Below are 21155 nucleotides of genomic sequence, written 5' to 3'. Positions count from 1 at the left end.
AGGAAAGAAACTTTTCTTGTGCCTGGCTGTCCTGGTGTTCAGTGCTCTGTAACGCCGGCCAGATGGCAAAGTTTGGCAAAGGTTCGAAGAGTAAGTGGCCTGGATGTGAGGGGTCTAAAATGATTTTGCTAGCCCTTTTACTGACTCTGGACGAGTGCAGTTCTTGGAGAGCTGGGGGGGATATGCCGATGATTCTTCCAGCAGTCCGAACTATCTCCTGTAACCTTCTGATGTCTGATTTCGTAGCTGAGCCGAACCAGACAGTTATAGAGGTGCAGAGGACAGACTCGATGACTGCAGAGCAGAATTGCATCAGTAGCTCCTGTGGCAGGTTGAACTTCCTCAGCTGGCGAAGGAAGTACAACCTCTGCTGGGCCTTCTTCACAATGGAGTCTATGTGGGGTTCCCACTTCAGGTCCTGTGAGATGGTGGTGCCCAGAAACCTGAATAACTCCACTGTTGCCACAGTGCTGTTCATGATGGTGAGTGGGGATGATGCTGAGGTGTTTCTCCTAAAGTCTACGATCATCTCCACTGTTTTGAGCGTGTTCAGCTCCAGGTTGTTATGACTGCACCAGACAGCCAGCTCTTGGACCTCCTGTCTGTAAGCAGACTCGTCACCATCCCGGATGAAGCCGATGAGTGTGGTGTCGTCTGCAAACTTCAGGAGTTTGACAGAGGGGTCTTTAGCGGTGCAGTTGTTGGTGTAGAGGGATAAGAGCAGTGGGGAGAGCACACATCCCTGGGGGGCGCCAGTACTGATCGTGCGAGTATTGGATGAACATTTTCCCAGCCTCACTAGCTGTTGCCTCTCTGTCAGGAAATTGGTGATCCACCAACAGGTGGAGGTGGACACAGAGAGTTGGGTTAATTTGGACAGGAGGAGGTGTGGGATAATGGTGTTGAAGGCCGAGCTGAAGTCCACAAACAGGATCCTCACATAAGTCCCTGGTTTGTCCAGATGTTCCAGGATGTAGTGGAGTCCCATGTTGACTGCATCATCCACAGACCTGTTTGCTCAATAAGCAAACTGCAGGGGGTCCAGCAAGGGTCCAGTGATGTCCTTCAGGTAGTCCAACACCAGTCTTTCAAGTGACTTCATGACCACAGACGTTAAGGCGACGGGTCTGTAGTCATTAAGTCCTGTGATTTTGGGTTTCTTCGGAATGAGGATGATGGTGGAGCATTTGAAGCAGGAAGGAACTTCACACATCTCCAGGGATCTGTTGAAGATCTTTGTGAAGATAGGGGCCAGCTGGTCTTCACAGGTTTTTAGGCAGGCCGGTGAGACACCGTCTGGGCCTGGTGCTTTCCTTGTCTTCTGTTTGAGGAAGACCCGACGCACCTCCTCTTCACAGATCAAAGGTGCAGGAGGGGGGAAGGTGGGGGTTACTGGAGGTGTTAATTGATGCGTGGAGAGAGGGTCTGAATGGGTGTGAGGTGTGAGACAGGGTTTATCGAACCTGCAATAAAACTCATTCAAATCGTCGGCCAGTTGTTGAGTTGATACGGTGCTGGGGGATGGTGTCTTGTAATTGGTGATGTCTTTCAGACCTTACCACACTGATGCAGGATTGTTGGCTGAAAACTGTTTCTTCAGCTTTTCAGAGTAGTTTCTCTTAGCCACTCTGATCTCCTTTGTCAGTGTGTTTTTGGCCAGTTTATACAAGACTCTGTCCCCAGTCTTGTAGGCGTCTTCTTTGGCCTGACGAAACTGTCTGAGTTTTGCAGTGAACCACGGTTTGTCATTGTTGTATGTTAAACGAGTCCTGGTAGGGATGCACATATCGTCACAGAAACTAACATATGATGTTACAGAGTCTGTGAGCTCATCTAGATCGCTAGCAGCAGCCTCAAAAACACTCCAATCGGTGCACTCGAAGCAGGCTTGTAAGTCCTGCTCTGCTTCCTCAGTTCATCTTTTAACAGTCCTTATTACAGGTTTAGCTGATTTCAGTTTCTTCCTGTAGGAGTAATCTCCCCTAAATGATATTAACACCTGTTTTTAGGGGTATTATAATGAATGTAGCACAAATTTTTGTCATTGCTTTAATTCAACTGTGCAAGCAACGGCCTGTAAACATTCTATTATGTATTACATGTGGCACATTGTTCACGTCCACCAACATATTTACATATATTTACTTTCCCCAAAACCAGTGTATATGTGGTAGAACAGCTGGCTTGGCCTGTGTCTGCTGTGTAGTGGGTCCAAGGGTTCAATAACTATTTGGAGTGACTTGTGATGGATGGCTGTCTTGTTCTGGCTTTGGCCCTGCCCTCTGTGTTTCTAGGTGGGTTCTGATTTGTTGGGACAAGTGATTGGTTGTTTCTGTCATTTTGTCCACACCCACCGAAGCGAGATCTTCTACTCTTCTCCTTTTTTTGCATGAGAGGAAGTGATTAACTTCAGTTTTGCTTCTTTATGTCTCCATATCTTTCCTTTTTTCTCATGCCAAAGTACAAAATGAACAAGGTCTTTTTTTGGTTCAGTCTGTTAACATTAATACACGGTAAGACATTTTCTCTTATCTTTACTATTCTGTGTGCGTCACTGTGTGTTTTTAACACAGAAACAGCAAAAGAGTGATTAAAACAACGCCTTAGACAAGGTGGCCATTCTCTTCATTTTAGGGTATGCGTTTTCAAGGTCACTCTTGTATCTCAAAGTTTTAGTATGTCTACATTTTATCTTGCATCTCAATGAAGTGTGTCTACATTCATATTTCAATCACATTCTAGTTCTATAGTTTTACATGTTTGGATGTTTTAATAATTGCAGTTTATTTTCAATTCAGGGGTGAAAAACACGGAGATTAAATGTATCGTCGGGACAACAGTGACCTTACCTTCAGGGCTGAATACGTTCTCGAATCCTTCTAGTATTAAGTGGACAATAAATGTTGACAACAGCAAAAAATACATTATATTCTTTTCTGACTCTGAGACCATACCTGGCTCATATGACCCGCTAAGGGATAGAGTGAGTCTTAATACCACAACTGGAGATTTAGAAATAAGAAGTGTAAAACTAACGGACAGTGACACATATGCAGTGGAAATTGAGAATAAGGAAGCTAAGCGTCACAGCAGTGAAGTTATCCTTTCTGTATACGGTATGTGAATTATGATTTTTTATTTTTTTTTTACATAGTGAAATCTGCCTTGTAACTGGTCATTTGTCATTTTAAATAGCATTTGGATCTTTGTCAGATTTCATTGGCAATCATAACATTTCATATAAATTAATATTAATGTTAATAGCTACGTGAGCAATATCTTTTTCTGTATAGTATCTACCGATATCCAAGAGGAATAATTCTTTTAATGTTATTGTTGCTGCAAACAAAAACTAAAACCTAATGTACAACATGGCATTTTCCTTTTGAAAGAGAGACTTCCTGAACCAAACATAGCTGTGACAAACGGCACATACAAGCACGAGTTATGCCGGATGTCGTTGTTGTGTTCCGTGAGAAGTGGGGACGTCAAGTTTAACTGGTCTTCAGAGCCCCTCCCTTATGGCTGCTACTTGGAGCCCCTGCAAAATTCTACAGCTACAACATCTTCACACACAACATCTGAGTTAACAGCATGGTGTAACCCCGACCGAACTGTAGACATCACCTGCACAGTCAGAAACAACATGAGCAGTAACACATCTACAACAGCTACAAAATGTCCACTGAAACAAAAATGTAAAGGTAGGAAAGAAACATTTAAGATAACATGACAGTAATTTGCTATTTCTAGCTCAGTAAGCACTACTGTCATCTGACCTTGTATTTATCAGGTTTAGTGAGGTGTGTGTGTTGTATTTAATATATATTGTGTATCTGTAACTCTGCTTCAATTATGTTATCTCTTTCTGTTGTCTCCAGATATAGATGAATGCAGAACACCACCGTGTTCCTTTTTTACACCCTTTATCGTTGGTGTAATAACCAGTACTTTTTTGTGTGCGTTGATCTACGCACTTAAAGGTAAATCCATAAAAAATCAGCTTAATTGTTTTCTGTAAGGAACGTTACTTATCACACCTCTTGACTACTACTATCAAGTCCGTGCTTGTGCTTTTCTTTGCAATGAAATTGTTAACAGGACATTTCAAGTAACAGGAATGACAGTTTATACTAAACCAAATGGCAGTCCTTGAACTCATATTTAAACGTGTTTGTATGCTAGTGCCTTAAATTAACATTTTACTTCTACCACTTAGGTTAAAGCATTATAAGCATTCAAACATAGTGTAGGAGTAGTACTGTGATGACACAGTAGGTTAATCTAATGGGTTTTTAATAAGCCAATGCCTCATAGCTCCTCAGTTCTTTTGTGTCATTTGAGTTTTGATGAGGGTGTCTGAAGTTTGCACCTCCCAGATATGCTCTGAAGAAGGTACTGATAAACTACTTCTGTACCTCCCTAAGTCCTTGAAAACCATGTGGGTGGTCACTATGAGTCAGGGTCAACTCTATAACATGTCCATCGTCATCTTACAGTGCTATATTGTATATATTAATTTTATTCATTGAGCACACTTTTTGGGGGTGTGGTGGCGTAGCAGGTTTGGCCTTTGCCTGCTTTCTGGTGGGTCTGGGGTTTGAGCCCTGTTTGGGGCGCCTTGTGACAAATTGGCATCCTGTCCTGGGTGTGGCCCCCCACCTCTAGCCTTGCATCCTGTGTTGCCAGGTTAGGCTTCGGTTCGCCGCAACCCCTGCTTGGGAGAACTGGTTTCAATCAGTGTGTGTAGCAGACATTTTTCTCCATAACAACATCCAACAAATTCCATACAGTATTTAGATTGCACCTTTTTAGCCAAGGTGACTTACTATGGAGGGGCGTGGTGGCGCAGTGGGTTGGACCAGGTCCTGCTCTCCAGTGGGTCTGGGGTTCGAGTCCTGCTTGGGGTGCATTGTGGTGGACTGGTGTCCCATCCTGGGTGTGTCCCCTCCCCTTCCGGCCTTACGCCCTGTGTTGCCGAGTAGGCTCCGGTTCCCTGCGACCCCGTATGGGATAAGCGGTTCAGAAAGTGTGTGTGTGTGTGTGTGTGTGTGTGTGTGTGTGTGTGTGACTTACTATGTTAGATACACTACCAACAATGAATCACTCACGAAACTGGTTAGGATTCAACTCTGCAACATTTGGGTCCAAATGCAAGCTGTTCACACCACCCATTGACCAAAACTGGCATCACCAATTCACTAGAGGAAGTCCACACAGAGAACATGAAAACTCTACACAGACAGAGTGGAGATCAAACTCTCATTCCTCCACACCACTCAGGTGCTGTGAGGCAACAGCACTACTAGCTGCACCTCCATGTTATTAACCACACCATCTTGCTGAAATTATTTACTGGAACACTGTACTGAGTAAATGTCAGTAATAAAGCTGACGCATTGCAATGTTTGGTAGTATTTGAAAGTGCTTTTATTGATTTATTGATTTATCAATGATTAATTGTTCATTCCTGCTTTTCAGGCAAAATCCATAATTTTTGGAATAAACATGTTGTACCTTGTGGAGGTAAGTTGCTTCTCTTTTAATAAGTGAGATATTGTCTACTTGATTTATTGTACAATGAGTCTAATCTTTAGTCAATAATGTTTCTGGGTTAGTGACATCTTTTACATAAGAAAAATTTTCCCACCTTTCAGACTATTTGTTTCATTTTAAGGAGCACAATCCACTTTTATGAATTTGGCAGGCACCTACAAAAGCTAATTTTTACTTTAATTCTGTCTCTCATAACATGTGTGCATATTATTCACTCTTAAAAATCTTTTGATATTACATTTCTACAGGTTTTGCTAAATATTCATCCTCTGAGAATTCCAGTGATCAAGCAAGCAGTGATAGTCATCCAACAAAACCTCTCAAAAGTGATTCCAATTGCCCTGATTCCAAAACTAAAAATGCAGTTGCTCTGTGATCCTACAACATGTAGCACATAACAGGCAAATTCCCTTGAATATCTAAATCAGTATCATATGTTTATGTCAACAGAAGTGATATGGTAATTTGTGTCACCCACTGATGTTACTGTAGCCCACTTCAAACTGCAAGTCATCTGAAATGACTGATTTTGGAACATTTGATATACTTTAAAACTTCTGCACAGAAGTGTATATTTTCCTGGAATACACACCCACTGTCTGAAACCACTTGTCCTGAGCAGGGTTGCGGTAAACCGAATCTTAATCCAGCAACATAGGGTGCAAGGCTGGAGGGAGAGGGGACACAAGTCCACTGCAAGGCACCCCGAGCAGGACTTGAACCTCAGACCCCCTGTAGAGCAGGAGACAACCAAGCCCACCGCGCCACTGCTTAAATCACCAGCTTAAGAGAACTGAAACAGGGAAGCTCTTGTGACATAAACCATGAACTTAGTTACAAGTAAGTGTTTTTACTGTGTTTATGCTGCTTGTTATTTTGTTTTATCTGGTATCATCGCACTTTTAGTTGCTTTAGAACAATACTATGTAAATAAAGTTAATTATTACTGCTGTGTTATTATTTGCACCCACAGTGTTTTGCTTGATGTTTATGTGATGAACTGGTTGCTTCTTCTTGGCCAGTAAAACACTCTACTTTAACCTTTTCCAGGCAAACGTTGCAATTTGCATTAGCTGGTTATTACTTTTCCGACTGCCAGTATTAATTTGGCTCTGAGAGGGTTTAAGAAGGTTCTTAAAACTCGCTTTTTGTACTCACTTTTCCCCGTAAGTGTTTGATAAACATTTACAATATGTGTTTGTTATGTTTAATATTTTTATAACAATTTGTTTCATGATAGAAAAACCTATATGACTCAAGTGATGTATACTGGTTCATGTGATTCATTGTGACAAATAGACTGTACTTTACAAAGACGAATCTCCATCCAAATCTCTCCTTCTGTTGATATAATGCACTCTTTGTATCGTTGTCGGAGATGTATGTTGCTTTAGAGAAAGCGTTTGCTAAATGAGAAAATGTAAATATAAATTCATAAATGAAATTTATATAATCAAAGCACTTGTTTATTGCTTTTGGATCTTCTGAGACTTTGTCTCTTGTCTCTTGACTCATGGGATATTATGCTTCTTCCTGCTATAACTTCTGAGCCAGCAATTTGAAACATTTACCTCCTAGCTCAAGATACAAAGGATGCACTACCATTTTAAAGTTCATTTTCAAATTAAGTGAAATGGGAGCATAAGCTGATAGGATCTTTCCATTGAACTGATTCAAAATAACTGATGGCATCTTTTTTGAAGTCTCATAAAAAAACCTGTTCTGTAATATGATTTAATGCTCAGCTGGAGTCAGAACATCACATTTATTTATGAGATGCTTGTCTCCAAAGCAATTTCCAACAAACACTATGTAATGAGCCCACGCACCTTCTTCACCATGGTGACTTACACTGCTAGATACACTACTTACACTGGGTCACTCATCCATACATCAGTAGAACACTCTCTCTCTTTCTCTCACTCACTCACTATGGGGGAACCTGAACAGCATGTCTTCAGACTGTGGCAGGAAACTCACACAGACACAGGGAGAACATGCAAACTCCACACAGACTGAGTGGGAATTGAACCAATACCCTCGCACCTCCCAGATGCTTTGAGCCAGCGGCACTGCTCACTGTACCACCATGACATCCCAGTTACAGAAATACACTTTTTTCATGCTATTTAAAAGCTACTTTACTGCAGCACAAGGAGGTAACTGGAGACTGGTCAGAAGGCCACAGAAACATACCAAACTACAACACACAGTGTCTACAACCACTTGTCCCGCACAAGGTCACAGCAAACTGGAGCCTAAGCTGGTAACACAGGGTGCAAGGCTGAAGAGACACACCCAGGATGGGATGCCAGTCTGTCACAAGGCACCCCAAGCAGGAGTCAAACCCTCGCCACACCATACAGAAGGTCTCAGCCAAACCCACTGCATCACCGCATCTTCCAAGCTACAACATCAACAATATCATTTATTTATTTTACAATTTCACTAATGGTTACAATAGAAATTAAACTTTTAACAAAATAGCAACATATATTTCCGATATCCTACCTAAAGCATACTAGAACCATTCCCTGGTGAATCACTCCAGTGAGCCTTCTTTATTAATACTTTCCCGAAACTTCTCCGTGACACTGCCTCCATGGTAGAAATTAAGTTCTGTGTATAGCTGGTCTTTTGCAAACACGGCAGCTCCACAGAGTGACCGGTCTCACAATTTACTTATTGACTATACCGCATATGTCTTACTGTGTCAGACAGTAAAAAAAACACATACTGACATAACTTTAATACACACACACATTTTCAGAACCGCTTGTCCCATACGGGGTCGCGGGGAACCAGAGCCTACCCGGCAACACAGGGCGTAAGGCTGGAGGGGGAGGGGACACACCCAGGACGGGACGCCAGTCTGTCGCAAGGCACCCCAAGCAGGACTCGAACCCCAGACCCACTGGAAAACAGGAACCGGTCCAACCCACTGCGCCACCGCATCCCCCCTTCTGCAAACACTGCATAGTAGTTTCAGTCTATGTCCCAGTACCTTGAGTCATACTGATAATCCTTTGTTCAAGATGGCTTATACATACAGGCTAAGATTATAACTGAACCAGTTCCAGTGAACCAGCAATGCGCCATCCACGTAACTATTAAACTGCACATTCAGTTGGGGTCATATCCACTGTAGATACAAACACACTGGCTTCAGCTTTTAACTTTTAAAATAATATATGACAGAGTATGTGATAAATTCAACAGTTTATTCAATAGAAATACAAAGTTCATTTTCAGCAAATATCTATCTGAAAAGAAGCTGACACATGCCAAAATCTTTCTCATTATTTTAATGCATAGTTTGTATATATTTACAAGTCTGAAGGTATTGGAATTAATAAAAAAAATATGACACACACAGAATTTGTTCACCATTTGAGTCTGTTTCATTTGGCTGAAACTATAGTGGTATAATGGATGTGGTTCTAATGGTGTCACATTCTGTGACAGTATGAGCCTCTGTCTTGTAGATGTGAGAAGTCTTCAGAGAACTTTCTGGTAGGGGGAGGACTCAGTGTGTCTGTTCAGCATCACCTGGTCATAAAGGGTCTCAGGCTGAAAGCAAACAAATTAAAAAGAAAGTGTAGTAAAAGTACAGCATAACAAGCAAACACATTACAAGAACTCACTGCTATACATATACAGTATAATAAAAAACCTATCAGTTTCAGCATCAAGTGTTTGCCAGTCCTGTCTGTGTGATAGTCTGCCCTTATTAATATTAATATTTCAACAGAATGTTATTTCTGGTAGTGGGGGTGCTGTGGTGCAGTGGGTTGGACTGGGTCCTGCTCTCTGGTGGGTCTGGGGTTCGAGTCCTGCTTGGGGTGCCTTGCGGCGGACTGGTGTCCCGTCCTGGGTGTGTCCCCTCCCCCTCCGGCCTTATGCCCTGTGTTACTGGGTAGGCCCTGGTTCCCCGCGACCCCGTATGGGACAAGCGGTTCTGAAAGTCTGTGTGTGTGTGTGTGTGTGTTATTTCTGGTTCATTCAGGAAGGTTGTTACAGGCCTCTTATTTAGGTTGGCTTTTTGTATGACTGGGAATGAGAATTTTAAATGTCACCTTATGGACTGCCTTACCTTTTTTTGTATATTAACTTCCCCCACAGTTTCATACAGAGAACTTGAGTTATTGTGGCCTTCAGACCTATTCTACATTGGGGAGAAAAAAGGCAGTACGGTAACTGTAAGGAGAGCTAGACAATCACGTTCACAGAGGTATATACAGACACACAGACACGTTCAAATGCACACAATGTGAAACATCAGGACTTAAGTATGATATTAAGTATAAGTTACTAAATCTAAGGTAAACTATTAATTTAAGTAAGTTGTTAAAAATATAAGGTTATATTATACTATTAACAATTGTCTACTGTGTTCACAAATAAATAGTCTGTTTGCACTTTTAAAACAGGACTCACGCTCTCTCTCCTGCTGCTTTTGTTGACCACAGCATATGTTGTCATCGGCTCCTGGACGGGCTCCACTGCTGACAGTAGTGACGCATGTCAGTCAAATTAAACCACTTATTAACAGACATCTTTTAGTAGAACAATTTGTGAATTTCACAAAATAGTGCACCAAGTCACTAAAATTTCTTCCACCTTAAGCACAGAACACATTTGACCAATAGAACCCTACTGGTTGTATTAGAAGTTTAGTTTGAAATAAGTTAAGAAGATTTTATTTTATACTAATTTATTACATTGTAAACACAAACACACACACACACACACACACATTTTCTGAACCGCGTGTCCCATACGGGGTCGCGGGGAACCGGAGCCTACCCGGCAACACAGGGCGTAAGGCCGGAGGGGGAGGGGACACACCCAGGATGGGATGCCAGTCCGTTGCAAGGCACCCCAAGCGGGACTCACTGGAGAGCAGGACCCAGTCCAACCCACTGCACCACCACGCCCCCCTTACATTGTAAACATTTATACTATTACTAATCACCAGTCATATTACAACAATGTTACAACAATGTATTTATTTAGCCAATGCTTTTCTCCAAAGCAACTTGAAACCTGAAGCTACTTATCCATTTATATAGGGCACTCTAGTAGGAGGTTAGATTTAAACCTGTAACCTTGGGGGTCCTAAGGCAGCAGCTGTAACCACTGCACTACCAGCTGTGGAAAGTCATTCTTTTCTCTGAAAAATCATTTTCATTTATATAATTTTTAAGGGACGGGGGTGCGGTGGCGCAGTGGGTTGGACTGCTGTCCGGTGGGTCTGGGGTTCGAGTCCCACTTGGGGTGCCTTGCGGCGGACTGGCGTCCCCTCCTGGGTGTGTCCCCTCCCCCTCCGGCCTTACGCCCTGTGTTGCCGGGTAGGCTCTGGCTCCCTGTGACCCCGTATGGGACAAGCGCTTCTGAAAATGTGTGTGTGTGTGTGTGTGTGTGTGTGTGTGTGTGTGTGTGTGTAATTTTTAAGGGTGATTTTCATAATGGGATCATGAATTACATAGTAGCGTACATAAATGTAGAGACCACCAAATATATATCAGGTTTTCTGCTGATTTAACAGTTGTGAGTACTTTTTATACATTAATTTTCCTAGATAAGTAACATTTATTGTACTCATGTTCTAGTGTGATGTAAAAAATAAACACAACGTTCTCCCCTTTTAGACCTTTAAAGTTTTGTAACATTTATTTATTTATTCACATAATGGGGGGTGCAGTGGCACAGTGGGCTTGGCCAGGTCCTGCTCTCTGACGGGTCTCGAGTTTGAATCCCGCTTCGGGTGCCTTGCGACAGCCTGGCGTCTCACCCTGGGTGTGCCCTTGCGCCCTGTGCTGCCGGGTTAGGCTCTGGCTTGCCGTGACCCCGCTTAGGACATGCGGTTTCAGTGTGTGTGTGTGTGTGTGTGTGTGTGTGTGTGTGTGTGTGTGATTTATTTATATATATAAATGTGTGGACATCCGCACTTAAATGTAATACAGCACATTGGTACAGTGAGTAGCTTTATTGTCTCACAGCACCTGGGTGGTGCCAAAGGAGGATATGGGGTTGATCCCTTCTCAGTCTGTTTGGAGTTTGCATGTTCTCCCCATTTCTCCCAGGTGCTCTGGTTTCCTCCCGCAGTCCAAAGACATGCTGTTCAGGTTCACCCATAGTGTGTGAGTGATGGAGAGAGTATGTTCCACTGATGTATGGATGAGTGACCTAGTGTAAGTAGTGTATCTAGCAGTGCAAGTCACCACAGTGAATAAGGTGTGTGGGCTGATAACACTGCATAGGGTTCATTGGAAATTTCTCTGGAGAAAAGTATCTGCTAAATAAATATTTGTAATAAACAGGATAAGCTGGCCACAAATAACACTGGAAATCTATGCTTTAAACTAATCATTCCACTAGATTCTAAACAAATGCATTTTCCTGGAGTATCAAAAGCGAGTAGTTTCATTATTTGATAACTAATTCTAATATGTTTCTGATGCACCAAAATAAGTGAGAAACTTGCGTTGGTTTTGGAACAACCGCATTGGCAAGACACAATGCAATTATAAATAAACTGAACACGTCTGATGTTTATAGATGCTCAGGAAGGCTGAAACATAGAAATATATAAATATAAGCATAATTATAATATGAATGAATTCCCTAGAAAAGACTCTAGTCCATCACAGGGCATTGACGCACAAACTCAGTCCCCTACACTCACACACACTATGCGAAATTTAAAGTCATCAGTTTTACAGCCAAATGAGCAACAGACCTGTGCGCTTTCTTCTGAAGCAGCTCACTAGTACTGCAGTGATGATGATGACCAGGACAGCAGCCCCTACTCCTGCCCCAATGTACAGGTACAAATCTGTAGGGATAAAAACAAAGTAGGATTTTCTGATACACAAATATGGAGAAGGGGAAGGGTTATGGCCAGTATTTAGTACATATATCGCAACATCTGAATATGAATATCATGCTATTCCATAATGTTTATTCTATATATACAGCAAGAAAGTCTATGTAATATTGCATGCATAACACTCAATGTTAAGAAGACTTTACAAACACATACTTAGTGATAACTGGTGGAGAAAATTTCTCCTTGTCAGTTATGTTCTCAGGGTTTGAGATAAATAATAATAGTCAAATACAAAAGAATTGTCATGAAGTCGCATAACTTACAGGATTTTTATTGTACATTGTTATATTACAGAGTTGCTTATTACAAATCCTGACATTTCATATTGTATTGTATTTTTCACAAAGCTGCAAAGAAAACTCTGAAAAGGAACAAAAAATATAGCTTGAACATTTGTTATGGTGTACGTTTTTTCATACATTCAGATGAATATGAAACACATTCTGCTTAAATGATGTAGGCAGATACAACCTTGCTTCGAGAAATAATGGCTCTATGTACAAATTTGGTACATGTACAAAATACATGTACAAATACTAGTGTTTTCACTGTTGACAAAGCTTTTACTTAACTGGATTTAATAGATGCAACATTTCATGGGTTACATTAAATATATGGTTCCCTCTTTCACTTTCAGTGGAAATATCTTATTGGCAGAAGGCGTATGAATTGTGCAGGAGTCAGCTGAAGTAAAGAATTCTCATATGGCATTGGAAACAGTCTGTTAACTGACACAATTAATGCGTCATATTGACCATTGACAGCATGGCTGTTGTGCACTTTAAATGTGTCTGGTTTGTTCAGATATGCGTGTGCTGTTACCTTGTGAGTTATCTGCAGAAGTGCACCTCACAGTGTCATTCATGCTCTTCTCACTGACACCATAATGAACAGTACAGGTGACAGTAACACCCCCCTCTGCTGGTGAGAGAGAGAAGTGCAGCTCTCTGCCCCTCACTGTCTGGTCCCCCTTCCTCCAGGTGTAGGAGGCACTTTGGTCACCTGATGAGCTGCACATCACATGTACCTCACAGGTTTCGTTCACTGGCACCCAAGTGATGTTTTGCAGGATTTTTACTGCTTTTACACTCTCTGGTCAGTAAAAACAGGAACAAGTGCATCAGTAGTGTTACAGCTGGTGATGTGGTGTACAGGAAGTTCTGACTGTGACCAAATGTCTAGAACTACATCTCTGGTATTAAAAAATGTGCTAAAAACATGCTTCCTTTCATCATCATAATTAATTTTTATTTTTCATAATGTAACTATCCAGATTACTGGGAGTTTGAGCTGGAAAATGGGATTATTATAAATAGCTGTATTGTGGGTAAAATGAAACTGTGTTCAATCGCTATGGGGACTCACAAAGAATATAAAGGGGGAGTGTTTTGACCAATGAAAAAGGGGAACAAAGTCTGAGAGGTGGTAAGCAGGCTGGCTTGAGATGCAGGTCCTTAATGAAAAGGCAACCTTGGACCAATAGCATAATATCCTTGTGTTTTCCCCATTACCTCTCGCTGTGTCCCGGTGTTCCAATAAATGTTTGTAAAGAATGCTGTTTGTGTGTCCTTCTTTGCCTCACCTGAACTCAGAGTGCAGTGTGCTACAAAATTTTAACTGCTTATACATCTTCTAGTGTAGCTTATGCAGTTTACTTTTGTATAATGTTTTGCATTTTCATAACATCAATAAACTTAAATCTTTGTACTACTTACCATAAACTCTCAGGCTGATGGTGTGTGAGGGAATCTGGGAACCGTTTTTCATCAGCCCTGTACGCTGATACATCCCACTGTCCTGCAGTGTCAGCTCTTTGATAGTCAAACTGAAATCAGGGCTCAGTTGCAGTCGCCCTGTGAACTGGTCATGAAGATTTACATTGTCTTTACCACGTGTGCCTTTCACAATCTCTCTATTATTAAAGTACCACTCCATTATGACAAAGTCATTCCATGTCACAGTCCCCAGGACTGAAGGCAGCTTCACAGATTCTCCTTCAGTGCCATTTATCAACAGATTAGCGCTGCAAATACCTGGAACACAGAAGAAAAAAAACTCCATTACACCTCATACAAAAAAATTAGAAATGCCTTTTTTTTTGGTTAATTAGTGATATCACACACACACACACACACAGAGTTTCTTTTCTCTTATGCTTTGTGTTTTGGCCTTCAAGTCCATGCTTTCAAGCCTGACCTGTTAAACTTTCAGTACATGGATAAAAGAATGTTTAAAAAACGTAGCCCCCTACATTTGTTCCCGTGTTGTATTGTGTGTTTGGGGTTTAAATTATTAATGATGTAAAATAGTTTTGTATTAATATGGAGTGCAACCGAGAGACTCAGCCACGAAGCCAGTAAGATCAGCCTGCGTATCTCAGCTCGAAAAAATCAAAGATCATGAAGACCGGACCCATAGGCGTGCCAGCCAACATCACTGTTGATGCAACACGACTGTCGGACTGGAGACAGTGGAGAAATTCACCTACTTGGGGAGCATTGTTTGTCACGATGGTGACGCCGAGATTGATGTCCGGTGCCGGATCAGGAAAGCTTTGGCTGTGTTCCATTGCCTCCAGCACATCTGGACATCAGCTTCAATCTCTCTCAAGATTACGTTACGACTATACGCCTCCATTGTCATCCCGACCGCAATCTACGCATGTGAAACTTGGAAGTTAACGGCGAACACTGTTCGCAGGATAAACGCATTCCACCAACGATGTCTCTGGTGGATTCTCAAGATCCAGTACATCGACCGCATTACCAACGAAGAAGTCTTGTGCCGGGGAAATTCCAGCATCCTTCAAGTTACAATCACGCAACGACGACTCAGGCTAGCCGGGCATATTTTACGAATGTAATAACATCGCATTCCCCAGGTGGCAATGCACTGGTGCCCCCCGGGGGCCAGGCGTGGTCGGGGCCATCCCCGCACCACCTGGCGTCAAACTGTCATCAACGATCTTAAGTTCGCTGGCGTATCCTGGAACGAAGCTGAAGTGCTGGCAGAGGACCGGCAGAGGTGTTGAGACTTTGTCGCCCGATGTGCCCAACAGCACAGGAGGATCTAAGAAAGATTAATATGGAGAGGGTTATGGCTTTGTAAGCTGATGCGTTTTTTTGTTGTTCTTGTAAGTTGTTTTTGCTGTTTATTGGGCAGGCAAGTGTCATTTAAAGATTAGCCAATCAGTGCTAACTGGGGAAAGGGTTTGTAATCTTCCGGGGAGAGTTCGAGAACAGCTGACATAGAATTTGGAATGGGGGGAGTAACTTCGGAGAAGAGAAGGACTCAAGGAGAGCGAAGAGTGTTTGGGTTTGTTCTCACTCTTAAATTTCACTAAGATAGCCTACGGGATCGAAATATTAGCCACTTGGTGTGTATGGTCCTTTGGCTCCAGTTTAGCTTGAGTGGAGGAAAAGGAATTGAATGTGTGTATGGAAGATACCGCTGTGTTTGAATTTCCTGTACTGCGACACTGGTGGCAGTGAAGCTGCCTAGGATTTGCCACAGCCTGTCAGAGCCCTAGCGTGACCTGACCAGGACAGAGCACCGAAAGGATTTGCCATTGCATCGCATTCGCTGGAGAGCAAGGACGTGAGGACAGGCCGCTGACTCATAGTACTCTCAACTACAGAAAGTGAACACTTTAATACCCGACATTTTTACTCAGTCTATCTATGGTACCATCTTATTGGCACACTTGTTGGAGCTCATTTGACTTCACCATGAAAAAATACTGTCGTTAGTCACTGTTCCGTGTGATTCAAGAAACAGTCATGCTAAGGTGTGAATTACTAGTTTTTACATTAAATGTTCTTTGGTTTTCTATTTAACTCGGATGTTGTGATATTCCTTCATGTGTGTTTCTAATGTTGTTCTCTGGGAAGGAAAAAAGGACTATGGTTACTAAGTGTGATGTATGGGAGGTCTAATCTCACAATACAACAGTATAGCTTTACACCCCACTAATTCAGCCTCTCTCCACCCCAGCAAGGGTCATACATCTCAGATTGGAAAGCAACAGTAGATGCATCAAAAATTGATATTTTTCTAAACCCCACCAATTCACTTCCCATGTGATGGGGTATTCAGAGGTACGGTAAGGCCAATACCAGTAAAAAGGAAAAATATCAACGTGCTTGGATGCCCCATTGAGCACTATTGAATCCGTCATTAGGGATTGGCAGGTATATCACACACCACCCAGTCGCTGTGTAAAGAAGTTCCTTTGTCAAAACTTAGCGCCAAAGCAAGACGTAAACTGGTAAGGGAAGCGACAAAGATGTCAGCCATCATACAAACTACAGAACTCAGTTCCTGAAACGGTACATGTGCATGAGTCCACAATATCAATTGCTCTCTATAATACTGGCCTACTTGGGAGGGTGGCAAGACAGAAGCCATTACTCAAGAATATCCATTAAAGGGTACGCCTGGAGTTTACCACAATCCATGAGAAAGACCCAGCTAGAATGTGTTAAAAGGTGTCATGGTCAGATTAAACCAAGACCAAGCTATTGAGCCAAAGTTCAAAGTGCTATGTATGGTGTAAACTTGACATTCCCCATACCTTAAAAACACCATCCCTACAGTGCTGTATGGTGGTGGCAGTATAATGCTGAGGAGATGCTTTTCATCAGCAGGGAATAGGAATCTTGTTAGAACTAATGTAAGAATGAATAGCGCTAAACACAGGGAAACACTGGAAGAGAACAGGTTCCAGTTAGTTCAGAAACTAACACAAGCATGGGGCCAAGGCAACACTGGAGTGACCCAAAAACAAAAAAAAGTGAATGTCTTACAATAGCCTTGTCAAATGCTGATCTCAGACCCCTTGAGAATTACACACACACACACACACACACACTGTCTGAGCCGCTTGCCCCAAACAGGGTCGCGGGGAGCTGGAACCTAATCTAGCAACACAGAGCGTAAGGTTGGAGGGGGAGGGGACACACTCAGGATGGGATGCCAGTCTGTCACAAGACACCCCAAGCAGGACTCGAGCCCCAGACCCACTGGAGTCCAGGACCCGGTCCAACCCACTGCGCCATCGCATCCCACCCTCCCCTTGAGAATCTGTGGCACTTTTTGAAATTTGCAGTCCACAAGCAACCAACCTGAAGGATCTGTTGAAAATCTGTCAGGAAGAATGAGACAAAATCACTCCCTCCTTGGCAGTGTGCAAAGCTGGTTCAGATCCACCCCAAAAGACATAAGGCTGTTACTGCGACAAAAGAATGATCTACTAAATATTAAAATGTGGGGGTGGAATACTTATGAAAGCAACATTTTTCCATTTTCTTCTTTTTTCTTTTGACAAATCATTTACTTTGAATTTGAAATAAACTGTAAAACACTTATGGGAAGAATCTGAGTACCTTTTGAAATCTAGATGGTGCTAACTTTCAAGGGGATTGAATACTTTTTCAGGGCACTGTATCTGTTCTAAAAACACATATTACATGATACACTCATGTTGATAAGAATGTGTATCATACATCTTTACTCAGATAAATAAGTAGAGGATACTCAGTGTGTAGCCCATACCCCCTATACAACGTTACTTCTCTTCAGAAGCCAGGAAGTAACCCCCCCCCACAGAAACTCTGAAGACCACACTTCACACTATTGGTCTGTCCCTCTTGTTATCTAGAACACAGTGGTAGATCACTTATGTACAGCAATAGGTGCAGGATGACAAAGAGCATGAAGTGTGACTCTTTACATGTATTTTTATACACAAAAATGATCAGTTTTTCCCTATGTAAGCTGAATAGTTTTCTCTTTTTTTAGTGTATTTAGTTTTGCCTGTTTTTTTTTTCCATGGTGTGATGGATTTGGGTCTTAGAACCCTCTGTCAAAGTGTGAAAATGAAACCTGAATCTTTGTTCTTACCTAATGTATACAATACACAGATATGCCAAAGATGTGAACTCACTATTTCCTCATTCCAGATTACCTTCCACACTGCAAATATAAAGAACGTGTGCACCGTCACACCAAAATGATTTTGAATAAAACTAAATGTTAACAGTTGATACATCAATGTTCTTATATTCAGGCATACAGATTCAGATCAAATGTCTTCATGTGTTCTATGAGTGCAGTAATCTGTTTTTTAATGTTTGGATTTGCCTGCATGTTTCATTAACTAAAGTTTAAATCTTTAAATGTACTTTCACGTCCTGGAAATTTGGTAAAATGTAAGGGGAAACTTTTTGTGAACAATGTAACATTTCAAAAGAAGTTGTAATATTTTAAAAAATGTTAAGAAGTATAGTTGCAACTTACCATTAAAAACAGCAAGATGGAGTAATATTATGATAAACATTTTTGCATGCTGACAGACCAATAATTCTTCGTCGAGTCTGCAGTGGCAGTCCGCTATCTAACTGTCATGCAGAGAAGAGGAAGCCACTCCCCCCAGGCTGATCTTAACTATTGATCTATAAATACGAACACCATGTTCCTCATTCCGTCGTTTCTAGATTTTATGAAATTACTAGTTTCCTAGCTCCTCCAGACATAATGTAACATTACAGATAAATCTGCAACAATCATGCTAGTGTATGATATAAGAACTAAGCAGTTTATAATATGATGCAGATGGTCTGTGACAGCAGCACTTATATTTGCACCGCAGAAATATATATACAAACAAAATGTGTACACACTAAACAAAATGCATTTTTATATTACTATTAATATATATATACTGTATATACATATAAATACTGTTATTATTAATGTTATTAATATATTAATAAATATACAAAGACACACACACAGAGTCTGAAACTGCTTGTCCCAAGTGGGGTCGCGGCGAGCCAGAGCCTAACCCGGCAACACAGGGCGCAAGGTTGGAGGGGTAGGGGACAAACCCAGGATGGGATCCCAGTCCATCGCAAGGCACCCTAAGCAGGACTCTAACCCCAGACCCACCAGAGAGCACGCCCCAGCCAAACCTGCTGCGCCACCGTGCCCCCCTCCAATAAATATGTTAGTACTGTTTTTTTAATTTAGCTGATTTTTTTTTTCTCCAGGATACACACACAAAAATTTGAAACTAGTATTAATTAGTCACCTTTATCCAAGGTGACTTACCATGGTAGATACACTGCAACAGAACAACCTGCAGTCATTCACACATCTTTGTTGCCCACTTGGTGAATACCACAAAGAGTTAAGTGTCACATTGTGTTGGAAATAGGTATCTGTCTGTCATTACATGATTAATTGCCTGGAGTGTGTTTCTTTATATGTGGTGTGAAGACTGTGAAAGTGTACAGTATAGGAAAGCGGGAGGGAGACAGACTATGAAATTTGTGTCATTACATATACTGTAGGATGAAATAAAATGTGTGCTAAGAACAGACAAAGCCTTTCGTGCTGCTTTCGAGTTAAATCTGCATGTGTTTTTTATTGGCAACTGTGTGAATGTTGAATGCGAATGCGCATTATTGTCAGCTAGTAGTGCGTGTTAGTGGTAAGGATGTGTGTACATATGTGGGTAGCCATTTGTACTCCAGCAGCAAGCAGCCCCTTGGTTTCATGTCTCGAACAGGAACTCGGCATAACTTCCAGTAAGACCCTATTGGTGTGTGTGTGTGTGTGTGTGTGTGTGTGTGTGTGTGTGTGTGTGTGTGTGTGCTTTATATTTGGTGTCCTTGTAATTGACAGGGCTGTAATGTCACTTCCTGTGGGCTTCTGAAACACCATCATTCACACCACTTTACAGAGCAAACTGTGCTTTGCAGCGAACAGCAAGTAAGTGTGCACACAGTAACGTTCTGATATAGCAGTGTTGGTGGTGGAAGGGGGCCATAAGGAAAAATAACTTTTTACTGCAACTCTCCATTGCAACCTCTACCAAAACATCCCTGTGTATTTCCCCTTGAAACAAATACAGAAATGTTGACACATTTCACATTTCCTTGAAATGTAAAAGAAGAAGGGACACTGAGCAGAAAAGGTCAAAAGCCATTAGGAAACCAGCAGTGCTCTTCTGGAGACCACTTTGCTCTGTGATGATATAGTAGCAATGTGATACACGAAGTAGAGTTGCTGACATTGTCGTCCTTCCCCAGCAAAGTTAACCAAATGGATAATCACATGAGCACAGTTTCCTTCCCCTTCTTCCAAGGAGGGTCAAGTCAGTCAAGTCAAGTGAAAAGTATAAGCTATATAAAAAACAGCATATCAAAGTATAACCAAATCATAAAAAGGAAAAATATTTGAAAATCATTACATTTAGTCTCTGTTGAATCTCAATCTCTAATTTTAGCTCTTAATGTCTGAATGTCATGGGTTTCCACACGGAAGAGACGCGTCAGACCCAACCGCAGGTGCTCAGGGTTCTTTATTCAAGGGGCAGTCAAATCTCGTGGTCAAAAACAGGCAAAGGGTCACCGAGGAGTAAACGAGGTTACAAGGAGAATCCAAGAGTCGAAGTCCGAAAAAGAAGTCATGAGTCAGGAAAGCCAGGGGGACAATGACGAGGAGGTAGACAGACAAGGAAACAGGGAACACAGAGGGGTCGAGGAAAACAGGATCTAAAGCAGTTGTCGAGACAGGCTGAACTAAGGTTCCACGAGCCATTGCGTCCAGAGCCATCCTTTATATTCCCGTTCCTTGATCAGCCTCAGGTGTCACTGGTTGTGTGGAAGCGGGGGGGCATGACACCGAAATTTTACTGGATGAA

At 41.9% G+C, this 21155-nt stretch overlaps 2 protein-coding genes across 3 annotated transcripts; one reads left to right on the top strand and one right to left on the bottom strand.

Moving 5' to 3' along the window:
• Window positions 1–2407: 2407 nt before the first annotated feature.
• On the top strand, window positions 2408–6214 carry LOC108930134 (T-lymphocyte surface antigen Ly-9-like). The gene is made up of 6 exons (XM_018745221.1): window positions 2408–2513; window positions 2799–3116; window positions 3393–3704; window positions 3882–3983; window positions 5482–5526; window positions 5805–6214. Exons 1-6 carry the CDS (start codon window positions 2426–2428, stop codon window positions 5930–5932), a joined length of 993 nt encoding a protein of 330 aa, XP_018600737.1. The 5' UTR covers window positions 2408–2425; the 3' UTR covers window positions 5933–6214.
• Window positions 6215–8996: 2782 nt separating this feature from the next.
• On the bottom strand, window positions 8997–18876 carry LOC108930133 (SLAM family member 6-like). 2 transcript variants are annotated; one of them, XM_018745220.2, is made up of 7 exons: window positions 18746–18876; window positions 14164–14481; window positions 13271–13540; window positions 12299–12394; window positions 9994–10061; window positions 9650–9721; window positions 8997–9126 (listed from the first exon to the last, which is right to left on the bottom strand). In XM_018745220.2, the coding sequence occupies exons 1-7, from the start codon at window positions 18783–18785 to the stop codon at window positions 9055–9057; spliced, it is 936 nt and encodes a 311-aa protein (XP_018600736.2). In that variant the 5' UTR covers window positions 18786–18876; the 3' UTR covers window positions 8997–9054. The 2 variants fall into 2 exon arrangements, with proteins under 2 accessions (XP_018600736.2, XP_029107782.1); XM_029251949.1 differs by having other exon boundaries at window positions 9994–10058.
• Window positions 18877–21155: the final 2279 nt, after the last annotated feature.

The sequence above is a fragment of the Scleropages formosus genome, chromosome 5, assembly GCF_900964775.1.
Source record: "Scleropages formosus chromosome 5, fSclFor1.1, whole genome shotgun sequence".
Classification (NCBI taxonomy): Eukaryota; Metazoa; Chordata; class Actinopteri; order Osteoglossiformes; family Osteoglossidae; genus Scleropages; species Scleropages formosus.
The sequence above is the reverse complement of the archived record's forward strand: the minus strand, read 5'-3'. Positions and strand labels throughout refer to the sequence as shown.